We start from the raw sequence: 12,283 nt of genomic DNA on the forward strand, positions 1-12,283 counted from the left end.
CCTGAAATTAGTGATAATCAATAATATGTCTGTCTGTATCAGTGTTACTGTTGAAATAATATTTTTTTTATAATAGCAAGTGACGGGCCGAACAAGTCGTACGCCTGATGGTAAGCGACACGCATAGTCATAACAGTTGCAGTGCCATTCAGAGCTTTAAATCGCAAAGATCTTTGGGGCACTGCCACTGCGCCCGTCACCCTGTAACATCACCTTTTTATTTCGATTGGCTATAATAAAATACTGAACGGGGTTAATTCTATAAACATTTCAGTTTTAGTGTGATATTCTTGTATGGGAGAATGCTTGCCTTTTGTGTAGGAGGTTAAGGATTCGCCATCCACCAATGTTTTTTGAAGCCCCGCACTAGTAAAACTCTGCATCACGGGTGCCATGGACACTTACATACACAACCACAAATTACACCCTAACTCGTGAGAGAAATAAATGCAAGCCATAAAAATATGTCGAACCTGGGACCTCCGCGTGGTAACCGTTCAGCGACGGATGCAGTTATTGCATTTACCGTTGAATGTCCCATGCCTCATGGACGCAAATGACTTGATGATGATTTAGCATGAATACATATAAAACTGTTTATTTACCTGCAGATACAGGTACAGCGGTAATAAGGCCTAAAGAAACAAATATGTTGTACGTCATGATGTTGCCGAACTGGAACATTAGGTGGAATACTGTAACAAAAATTCATTATTTGTAAGTACTTTAATTTTTTTTAAAAACAATATCAAACTAATTTTCAATTAAAAAGACAATAGGGATGTGTTTAAACAACCAATGATATTTAGTTATTTTTTAATTATATAATATATATAATTAAAAAAAAAAAAAAAGAAAAAAAAAATATTTTAATAAAGTTATCTAACAAGAGAAACCTATTGGCTACCTGTAACGCGTCCTAATGACGTACATATATTAAACTAATTTTCAATCAAAATGAAAATAGGGGGATGTCATTAAACAACCAATGACTACAACACAGGAGAAATACTTCCAAATTCAACCCTAAACACATTGGTCAATTCTTAAATAGCACGTATGCCATTTGTTGTCGAAAGCTATAACATTACCCTTATAAGCAACGACGACATTCACCACTATACGATTATCTACATTGTATTCTCTGTAGCTATTGTCTCGTAACGATTATCTACATTGTATTCTCTGTAGTCATTGTAGCTATTGCAATGATGGATCCCCGAGGAAACTTGCAACAGCAGCAGCTGTCTGGTGGCAGCAGTCTGACGAACCTGTATCAGCGGATAAGACCACTTCTCCATTGGCAAAACACAGCACCATTCACTTCAAGACGATACGTGGAGAAACTGTCTAATTTAATTTTCACGTTTTATTTTTATATTAACTTCCTTTTTCTATTCTTTTTAATTTTATTTTAATATTTTTTACTTTTAGAGTAGCACTTTGCATCTTTTTGCTCTTGCATTTTGTTCTTTTAGAGTAGGCAGTATGTACGAGTGAAATCGTACATTTTTTATGATTTACATTTTGTTATTTTAATATGCACAAGTAAACCCGCACGATATCATATGTATTCGATTTATGCTTACTGCAGCACCACTGTGGTCGATGTATATTTTGCAATAAACGAGTGTTATTATTGTCTCGTTCGGACACGGTCGTTTTATTTACATTATTTAATAGTACTCCAATCATTTGCATTGCAATTTGCATCTCTCTATCCCCTTGCATCGTCCTACTTGAATTTACATACATCCTGCAGTGCAATGTGAGTTAACGGCACAATGGTATTTAGTTAATTTGACATCAAATTTCGTCTCAGGCCGTCTCGTCACGCCTCTCTGGTACACAACTACCATGAGTCGACCAGACTATGATCAGATGAGTTGGAAAACATAGGGCGTTCCAAAAGATCTTATCTCCCCCTAATCATACAGCACATGATCTCTTTTCAATCTCCTAATTGGGTTTGGCAGCAATAGTATGTCGGGTAATCTTAGATTGAGCACCCAGTTTAATGCATTTAGTGAACTGAATAGCGTTTAGCTTCACCACGAACCGTCGGTATTTCCAGATAGCTGTTTCCAAAAGTCAAAACTCACCGAGCATAGCAACACTGGCTGGCAGTAAATACGTCCAAGGCATCCGATGGGAGGGAATAGCCTCCGATCCAGTTAGGTACAACGCCAGGCAGACCGGCCATAATAACGATGCGTTCACAATACCCAAGATGGAAAAGAATAACGCTCGCTGACCGGAGTTCACTTCGCCCATTACTTTTCTGAACAGCACCTTAGAATACACAAAAAATAAATGTAGGTACTCAAAAGCTGTATAATTAGCCTAATATACAAGATTTAATAAAAAAAAATGACAATTTTATTCACCTTGTATGAAAACATATTTTATGAAATTTGATCAACATCTGCCGTTTCGATTTTTTTCGTCCAATACATTGGACCTAAAAATTTTTATTCATTTTATACACAACTCACGCTTGACCAAAAAATTGACTAATCCAAAATTGTTTTCACAAGACTTAATGGTTCCTAAGACAGTTTCCTTGTATCTTCTATGGGTTCGGATTTCCCTATACTGTCCCATTAAAAAAAAAACACTCTGTATATAACGTTTAGTATAAAGTTTTTGTTTCACTGCAATTTTAAACCTCGTAAATAGCATATTTTAAATGTCAACCGGAATCTTATTATAGAAGCGGGTACATTACGTTTACCGCGATCATCAATGGTCAATAGTAGTGTATGCGGATTGTCTATGATTTCGCACCCCTCAAGGAATACCATAAGTTACGTCAAAAATGTTTATTGCTCCATTGGATACAGAAAAATACAAACCACATCCTCTCCAATTCTTGTAACTCTATCAACAATATTAGAGCCATGCCATTATTGCATGAGGGGTGCTATTTTTCTCGAGCGCACACGTCACATGACGTCGCTGTAGAGGGATAAGTCTTATGTATGACCGTCAACCTGGAGGGACGTGGTAATGCGTAGGCGGGCGGCTATACGTTATTACTTGTAGTTGTGGATACTACAAATCGTTATATATTATTACGTCTTGTTTAGTTAAAATTAGCTGTTGCAAAATAAAATTAGCGTTCGTATACGCTTAAGTATACGTATCTTAATTGCTTACCTTTTTATACATATGCCCGTACTTATACACGATGTTATTTAAGGCTAGGCTGTAATATCAATATTGCAAAAAAAGTTTTTTTTAATAATTATTATAAATGCTTAATCTCTCTCTATTTATCCGTACCATTCTGCGAATGGGGCTTTATTTGCCTCTTCTAGGCTGTAATATCAATATTGCAAAAAAAGCTTTTATAATAATTATTATAAATGCTTCATCTCTCTCTGTTTATCCGCACCATTCTGCGAATGGGGCTTTATTTGCCTCTTCATGTCATTGAACAACACGGAAAAAATAAAACACAGATATTTATGAATACCTTGAATATGGCGAAGCCGGCCGCTGCGCAGGCGGCTAGTACAACCCCACCGAGGGTAGAGCTGCCCGTGATGCCGTCCATGTACGCGAGCAATGCAATTCCCGTGTCGCACAGAATCGCTGCCACTATCTATTTGTTTGGAAAGACGTAACTATATTTATTAAGTAATTATATTTAAGACAAGAAAAAGTTTGCGAACCTGACCGCCAAACTTCACTAAGTAAAAAGGTCTCAAGTAGAATTGACATACATGAAGACATATACATACATACATACTATTCCATCCATATCTTAGGTATTATATTAAGATATATTGTATTTATATAGTTTATAATTATTTAATATTATATTGTTTTTATATTACATTTTTTTGTTGCACATGTATGCCCGTTCTTTTAGTATGGTGTCCTGTATTTAGGTCTGCAGGAAATAAACTGTTAGAAACAAGCAGAACCTTTTGTTTGTATTTTCCTTGGGTAATTGTGCCTTTTTTATTTTTTCCTGTACAATAAACTATACACAAAAAGGGAAGTTGACACTACAACAAACAGTCCAATCAATAAAAAAAACAAAAACTGATTAACTCTTAATAATAAATAAATAAAACTCATTCTAATATAATTTAATAAGTGGGTTCAAAATTAGGAAGTTAAGAATGAGGACCAGACCGACGAAATTAACTCTGAAATTAATTGTGGAGCCTGAAAGTGTCAATCAGGTCTAAAAAAAATTTGATTAATTTTATTCATTTTTATTGACAACACAGGCTAGTGGTCTAGCTCTTCTTCTTCATTTTCTCTTCAACTTCTTCTCTTTTTGATTTAAAAAAACACGGTATACATTGCCCCATAAATGAATTCGTGACTTTGTGAAGACCACTGTCAGGAACATTTTTGTTCCTCTTATTAATGTTATATCTAACACTATTTTTAACCGACTTTGTAAAGGAGGAGGTATTTTGGTAAGTTTTTTTTACGTATGATACACGATAACTCCGGCTTTGTGAACGGATTTTGGTGATTCTTTTTTGTCGGAGTCTCATTTATATTTTAAGAAAATATTCCACCTCTAAGGGTAGCAAACTAGGTGATGAATCCGGTTTCGCGTACTTTCCGGTAACCGAATCCAATAAAACTTGGCAAATAGATGTAATTTCACGAACTTTTGAGATCGGTTTTTTATTATTCTATACTGAGAATATTCATAAACACATTACTATGTACTAAAAATGTAAACTTATCTTTTCTCTTTATTTACATCAAATAAAATCTATAAAATCCACTCACCCTGACACCTACAAATTGCTCATGCAGTATAACCCAAGATAGAAGGTATATACATGAGACGTTTGTAGCAAAGAGAACCACCACGTCAGTAGAGAGAAGGATCTTCAGCGAATATGTGTACATGTAGATGGTAACCACCCACAACAGGCAGAAGAGACCGCAACGGCTTAAGAAGCGGGCTGCGGAAGAATTCTCTTATAAGCTAAATAACTCCAAAAAATTAAAACAAATTCTTTTTTTTAATATGGGATACAGTGTCAGTGTTAGTAAGATTGAGGATTATCCATCAACAAACCAAAAAGTTTTCAAAATGTCACAACATTGACCATTTAACAGAGAATCTTGTTTCATAACTAATTCATTCAGAACACAACCTCATGTTAGAGCTTACAAAATATTTGATACATATGACATATTTATTTATAGTGTTAAATTATAAATTCATTTTACTATAAATTTTATATGTATTAGAGTACCAAAATTACTTAACATATACATACTTCATATGTAAATTTGATATAATAAATTGAATGCAATATTCAAGTTATTTATTTTTATTGCCAATCCAAAAACCAACTTTCCACTCAGTTTTTCAAAGGTTAAGATACATATGTATATAATAGAGGAAATCTCTTTATGGGATAAGCTCGCTACTAATATTTTAAATTGTTTCTTAATATTTGTAATTTACTTTGTGGCAAAATAAAGTGTTTACATGATTATTCTCTCTACGTATACGAAGCAATCTTTCCCTATCACTAAATCTTCTTCTACACTGCAACACTCTCTTATCACATTGCTGTATCATTTGCAAGAATCGCACGATAAGCAGCTTTTTAACAAACATTGTATTACTACTAAGACAACACACGAACAACCTAATGGCGGCTACTTACCAAAAGTAAATCCCTTATCCTTGAATTCACTAAAAGCCTCATAGACAATGTCGTTAGCTGCTTTACATTTGTTATTTATAAGCACAACTAGCAAGTAGAGAGGGTAGTAGAATGTCAAAAAGTTAGTGCAGAACCACGCCGTGAAAAATGGTGCGTTGTAGAAGTTCTGTAACAAACACATGCAAGTTGGTTTCAGCAAATGTATACAAAACTAATGCTCTTTATTTCGTTAAATTCAGTTTGAACTTCGTGATTCTGCATTTGAAATATTACAGTGTAGAGACTCCTTGAGGCTGGCAAACAAAAGGCAAAAAATGCACGCCGCAAAAAGCACATGCTGTACTACTTTCTGATTTTGTAAGATACCATTGTCAAAGCAAGTTTGATCAAATTCAATCCAGCTAGTATTTAAATGTTCATGTCTGTGGCAGTTTTTGGTATGTAATCAATCACACTTTCTTATGCAATATGTCAATATTAATCATAGTGAACGAATGCCTGGGTAATTATTCGCAATTCATTAAAAAATAGTAATATATAGGTACTAAGTCCAAAATTCACGGTGTATAGATAAACATAGTGTTATGTAGTTCGATAACTATATGACCACATAAAGTAGGAATTGTAAAATTGAACATATTGAAGTAACTTAAACAGTAAATCCTATGAAGCCATAAAGGTGTTACTTATGAAACTTATGTATAAGTTGTAAAATTATAATAAATTAATGGGCAGTATACATACAATTCAATTTTAACATTACTATAGACAATACAGATAACTAATTTTACTGAATCTCTGTAAATTGTTCAGTATTATGGATAAAATAGTTGATGTTTTTTGTTGTAATAAATTCATGACCATCATTTTACATAATAATAATAAAACGTTTATTTCACTAATACAATTAACTTTACATTAACAGTGGATGGTACCTCCTATTAAGCTTATCAAGGCTGTGGCAGGAGGCACAATTTTGATTTTAATGTATGATGATCATCAATATGGTTGTTATGGAAATATGGTTCTCACCAGTTTTAACAAAGAAACTTTAATGAAAGTAATAACTCAGTAAAAGGCAAAACTCACATGTGTGCGTACCCTAGACGTGAAGTTATTGTAAGGTATGGTGGTAGAGTCGGTAGTGTAGACAATTCCATAGCTGTAAGGTGGGTATTCCTGCAGATACATGTACTTGATGCAGTGTGTTGTGGTCACCCAGGACGCGGTGATGATAAGCATGATACAGATGCCATAGTAGATCTGAAAATAAGGATAATGTAATGAAGTATTTACAATATGTAGTATAGCCAAGCCCGAGATGTTGGTAGCTTAAAAATAAAAAGCTGATGAATTGGTATTTTGGTTTTATTTCAGGATTTTCAAAAACCAACTTCCGGTTACTAAGATCACCCTTTGATATAAAAAACCAGCAACATTTTATGGGCAAATATTAAATTGCAAAAATCATATGCAAGTGATGCATGTCTACCTTTGCGAGCCACATTAACACTAGCAAAAAGTATTTGTGCTTAGAAGATTACTATTATATAAACAAACTTCCCTTTTAAAGTAATTGTTTTTTTTTTATGACATCAAGTGACAGGCGGAACAAGTACACCTGGTGGTAAGAGATGTACCTACCCGTAACAGTTGCCTTGTGAATACATCCTGTATTAAAGTCCTTTGTGATTATATAACCAGGAATAACACAAAATTATAATTTGTTCTACTAACATTTGTCTGTATATATTGTTCTATGTCCCTTTCAGGTAATTCAACAGCTCTGCAACTTTAAAATCTAACAGGGAACTATTTTTTATATCACATTGTGCACTCACAATATTCACTGAATAGCAGAGTTTACAGAAGACCTTAAAAATAACTAAGCAGAAAACTCGATACTGGCGAAATCTAAGGGGTAGCGCCATTAAACAAAAAGAAGAAAAAGAATGGTTGCAGTGCCATTTTGAATTTTAATAGCAAAGATTTGAGGAACACTGCCACTGTACCCTCACCCTGTGATTTAACATAGACAAGTACCTTGTACCCTTCACCAGCACCCTTATGCTTTAAAACTCTAATGCGGTAATGCTCATATCACTGCTTGACATCAGAAATAGGTACGAACAATGGCACATTAGACTATACATTTTTGTTTGTAAATCCCTCCTTTGCAACGGAACGAGATATGTCAATGTGTACCTTGATGTGCTGGCGTGTGTACAATGGCAATGCTTCCCTGACAATCACAAAACACTTCCCTGACAGACAAACTGTTTCACAAGGAGTATTATATCACTGTTTCACTAGGAACAACAATTATTTCACTAAATACTGACTTTGAAATAAATGCAATTAAAATTTAAACAACTATTTCTTATGCATACCATGCTCATCCCACGTTAATTTTTAACACATGATTCCACATTTCATGTTTTACCTAAATTTGAAAATGTTTGCATTTTATATAAGCAATTTTGTCGCATTATCCAATATTAAGCCATTTTCTGTGAAAATTCCAAATTATTGATTTCCATTGATTTCCAAACTACATAAGCTCTAGCATAAAGTATTTATTAAATTGTCTGTTTAAGAGATGTTCACCCATTGGTAGAATGGTTGCTTCTAAATAAAGAAGTGAATACTTGTGATGGCATGACTTACGACTTTAATTCTCACATTTTGTACATTTGTAGAAGCAATACCTCTCGCTAACAGCAAAGTCTAGTCAAGTTGTGTGAGGACATGGCTTTGCCATTTAAATGACGATTGTGCCAATGCCAGGGTTGGAAGACTCGTTGAAACACAATGATGAAACTTGCATGTTGAAGAAGGTTACAAGGATCCTTGAAAACTGTGTGCAGTCCCCAACTGTTATAGGCCCAGCATTGCAGACTACGATCTAAGCCCTATCCTGAGAAGAGACGCTTGCGCAACAGTGGGACGTGTAATTGGGTGACAATAATGATGATGTTTTTCCTTAATACAAAATTATATAAATAGGAACAATGTTAATCTTTGGCAGCTACTTAACATGTTTAGAAGAATATACCAACAATTTATTTTTAACTAAATTTTTTTTCATATTCATTTTGTTTGTTTAACTCTAGCATAAAATGTTTATGACATAATATGGAGAAAGTAGCATTATTAATTAATTATCCATAATTTTTTTTAAATGTAGCTACTATTTACCCATATTTTTTTCTTATTATTTGAGAGCAGTAGTACAGCTAGCAGTAGTAAACTTCAGAAGGTTACATAAGGTCCTAAATCAAGATAGTAGCAACTAAGTTCCGTAAATCGGGTAAATGCTCAAAGATTGTAAACTCAGATATAGGTCAAATCATAATCTCTGCAACAATCTAAAGTTCTGACCTTTTTAGCGAACTTTGAGCAACACGATCTGGGGCATTTTTTGTCACGGAGTTGGCGCTCTTCATCTTGACTGCTGGCGGCGGATTCGCTGAAAGCCTGCTGGAGCGAAGGTTGGCTGGTGAGCGGGGGTGCTGATGAGACCGATGTTTGCGGGGTTAACGGTGCGCGCGGGCTTAGCGGTGTTGGAGGCCCGTTAGGCCGCTCCCGGTCTGCATCGCCAGCCCCCCGCTCGCTTTCCACTACCTCCTCACTAGTTATTATCACGGATGGCGCGCGAACTCGCTTGGGGTTAAATATAGTCGGCAGGTCACCGTCCCTAGCCATGTTGCTTGGTTACAAACTTTATGTACACATTTCACACACCCGGCTTCGCTCTTATATTGTTGATTGAACACGTTCAAACATTTTTAACAGAAAAGTTACACTGGTTTATTATTAAAAAATGTCAGCTGTTTTTTATGTACTGAAAACATTTTGTCCTGTTTCGTAAAAACAGTTTGTTTTAAAATGTTTCAACACAGAAATGTTTAAAAAGTTAATTTTTCATTAATCATTCGAAGAACGTTTTGAACACAAATATTTCTCAGCCACTTCCCACATTTTCTTAGGAAATCAGGAAAATTATTTTACAATTCCTTTTTTTTTAGTATGCCAACATTTTTGTGAATGTTACTGTTTTGAACTGAATTACATAAAACTAAATAACTTGTGAAATATTTTAAATTTATAAACATTACAATTTGAATTTGCGTGCAATTAAATTACACATTTCAGTTTTTTTATAATAAATTAGAAGAAAGAGTCATAGTTTGTCTATGGGAAAAAAAAATATCTGTTTCATTCCATGCAAGTTTTTGTTATTAATAAGTATTTTAGGTAAATCAATAATATAAAATTTCTCATCTTTTTATATGCTTAAATACAAAATCGATGTGAGTGCTAAGAAAACTAAATCACACTTAAAGAAACGACTAGTTGAGAGATATGTTTTGGAGATAAATATTAATTTACTTCACATAGTATACTGAATGATTTTTAAATCTTGGCTCTAAAAAACGAATTGTCTTTAGTTTTAGATTGACATTGTTTTAGGTAGATGGCAGCACAAAATAATTCCTAATTTCGTCAGAAGAGGGAGATAATTGGTTAGCCTACTTGAAGCATCCGGGAACCTCGCCATAGTAGTAGACATGGCGGGTATCAACCTGGCTAAATGACGAAATAAATTTTGTTTGCTAATATAAGAACGTGTTAATTTCCTAGAAAAAGTGTTGATACTGAAAGACTAATTAAGTTGTATTGGATTAGGACAAAAATGCAGAATGTTGGACAGTCTGAAAACCGAAATATCGATAAGGTGAATGTGCAACTTGATGTGGTAAAATCGTCCACTCCTCAAAGTTCGGCTTCGAGTCCGGCCAAATCTGAAACCGAGACGTACTCAGGAGCGCCTGCCAAATACATGACGGACTCTTCGGAAAGCGAGGATGACTCTGTGTCCGAGGTAAAACGTGTTTTGTTTTTGGCAGAGGCGGTGGCAATGAGGGAATGTGCTATCTGTACCGCTCCAAATACTGCAAGGGACATCTTGTACGATCAAACGGTTCCTTCTTTACCCACGATGCCCTCCATCAGCATCATCTGTTCGGGAATCGTGTGTAGCGGGTTGCAAAGGGACATTCTATTTTCCATTCTCGACACAGTGCTAGTTGCTTGCCAAATATTCCGTAAAACGTCAGATAGTCCTAAGTACGTACGTACTACTGAGTAATGCATGAAATTATTTATGCCAGCCGCTCCTAGGCAGTATTCAATTGATTCTTTGTAATTCCGCGAAAGAAACGCGCGATTCCGCTTCAAGGTTCAATTTCACTGTCTATTTATGTTTTGGATAAGGTTTGGAGTAAGGTGGCCATGTTTCTGAAGTCACATGCATTCTGAGTGCAAATCTCAAAAGGCAGTGTTTTCATGAGGTTATTTGGACTCAAGTGGCGAATTATGTAATGTATAAGTGTGGTGGTGACAGAAGTAGTGCACCATAGTGTGTATTGTTTCATGTCGCACTCGCGACGCGCGTAACGCCTACTACCATTCGCGCAAAAATGGTTGGTGGTGAATTGCAAGGACCATTGACACTAACTGATAGCTGTGTTAGCTATATTACCATCCCTAAGCACCACATAGTAAATGCATCTCATATATTTCTCGTTGGTGTTTATAGATTTTGCTGGCTTGTTTGTGCCTTAGCAGGCCAGACCTGTTGGTAAGTCGAAGACAACATTAGTGAGTGCATCTGGCTTCCTCACCAATTGCTGTTGCCGTTTGAGTGACACTGACCGTTAACCTGCATAATGTGTGTGCAATGGACAGTTTATATCACATGTTTTGGTTTTCTTGATGTTGAATGGTCCTTGTGATTCTAACATGTGCTTGTGTCAGTGGCAGTGGTGGTGCTTCAATTTATCTGTGCTGGCTAACATTACTAACCTGAAACTGTGTTTTGTTTCTGCTGAATAGTGAGGTTGGCTGTTTTTTTATGTTGCAAAGTAAGACTGAAGCATTCTGCCAGTAGTGCTATATTGAGTTAATTTTATTTAAAAATTATCAAATGTATGTACAAAGGAAAATTATCAACATGGTGTGTGAATATTTATGTTCAAAAATATTGATAAACTGCCTTTGACAAAAGTATGCAACTTACATAGTTTTTCATATATTAATGTTTTAACTCATGATTGACTTAACAAGGCAGAATCTCTTTATTTAATGACATATTGTGCTGCTTACACATATTATTTGTTTCTATAGCATATTTTGTTTAAAATTTGCATGATGTATTTCTCACAATTGAATTATTTTGTCAACACATTCAATCCAGAAATGAGTTTGTTTAGTGCGAAGTGGGAAATATTGGTTTTAAGTATAATTGTTTCTTATATCGAAGTTTAATATTCTGTAACTTAAATAATCAATTGAAATTAATATTTTACAACAGTGTGCAATAGTTTTTCTAGATTTATTATAATGTAGTCAAAATTTTATATCATTCCACTATTTAAACTTGTAAACTGTATCAATTTTTTACTTGAACATATCTGAATAAATACTACTTATTCATCCATAAGAAGTTCATTGCTTGCCCCCAAAATGTTAAAGGACTATTTGACTTTGCCTTTTTCAAATTGAATTAACAATGGCTTGTTATTATTTTGTTAAGTTCTGTCAATTTAGGTTGACAAAAT

General features: G+C 34.7%; 2 protein-coding genes across 2 annotated transcripts in view; one reads left to right on the forward strand and one right to left on the reverse strand.

The window, feature by feature from the left end:
* The window catches only part of LOC113240397 (putative thiamine transporter SLC35F3), a 17,336-nt gene extending 7,711 nt beyond the window's left edge, over positions 1–9,625 (reverse strand). Inside the window, exons 1-7 of the mRNA XM_026477686.1 lie at positions 9,042–9,625; positions 6,750–6,923; positions 5,661–5,826; positions 4,765–4,943; positions 3,479–3,607; positions 2,103–2,292; positions 606–695 (exon numbers count right to left, since the gene is read on the reverse strand). Of these exons, the coding sequence (XP_026333471.1) occupies positions 606–695; positions 2,103–2,292; positions 3,479–3,607; positions 4,765–4,943; positions 5,661–5,826; positions 6,750–6,923; positions 9,042–9,365 (1,252 nt within the window). The 5' untranslated portion in view covers positions 9,366–9,625. The remainder of the gene's footprint in view (positions 1–605; positions 696–2,102; positions 2,293–3,478; positions 3,608–4,764; positions 4,944–5,660; positions 5,827–6,749; positions 6,924–9,041) is intronic.
* A 624-nt stretch (positions 9,626–10,249) lies between these two features.
* The window catches only part of LOC113240398 (ankyrin repeat domain-containing protein 17-like), a 44,491-nt gene continuing 42,457 nt past the window's right edge, over positions 10,250–12,283 (forward strand). The window contains exons 1-2 of the mRNA XM_026477687.1: positions 10,250–10,545; positions 11,263–11,304. Of these exons, the coding sequence (XP_026333472.1) occupies positions 10,357–10,545; positions 11,263–11,304 (231 nt within the window). The 5' untranslated portion in view covers positions 10,250–10,356. The remainder of the gene's footprint in view (positions 10,546–11,262; positions 11,305–12,283) is intronic.

The sequence above is a fragment of the Hyposmocoma kahamanoa genome, unplaced genomic scaffold, assembly GCF_003589595.1.
Source record: "Hyposmocoma kahamanoa isolate Upper Pololo Valley unplaced genomic scaffold, ASM358959v1 138, whole genome shotgun sequence".
In the NCBI taxonomy this organism is placed as follows: Eukaryota; Metazoa; Arthropoda; class Insecta; order Lepidoptera; family Cosmopterigidae; genus Hyposmocoma; species Hyposmocoma kahamanoa.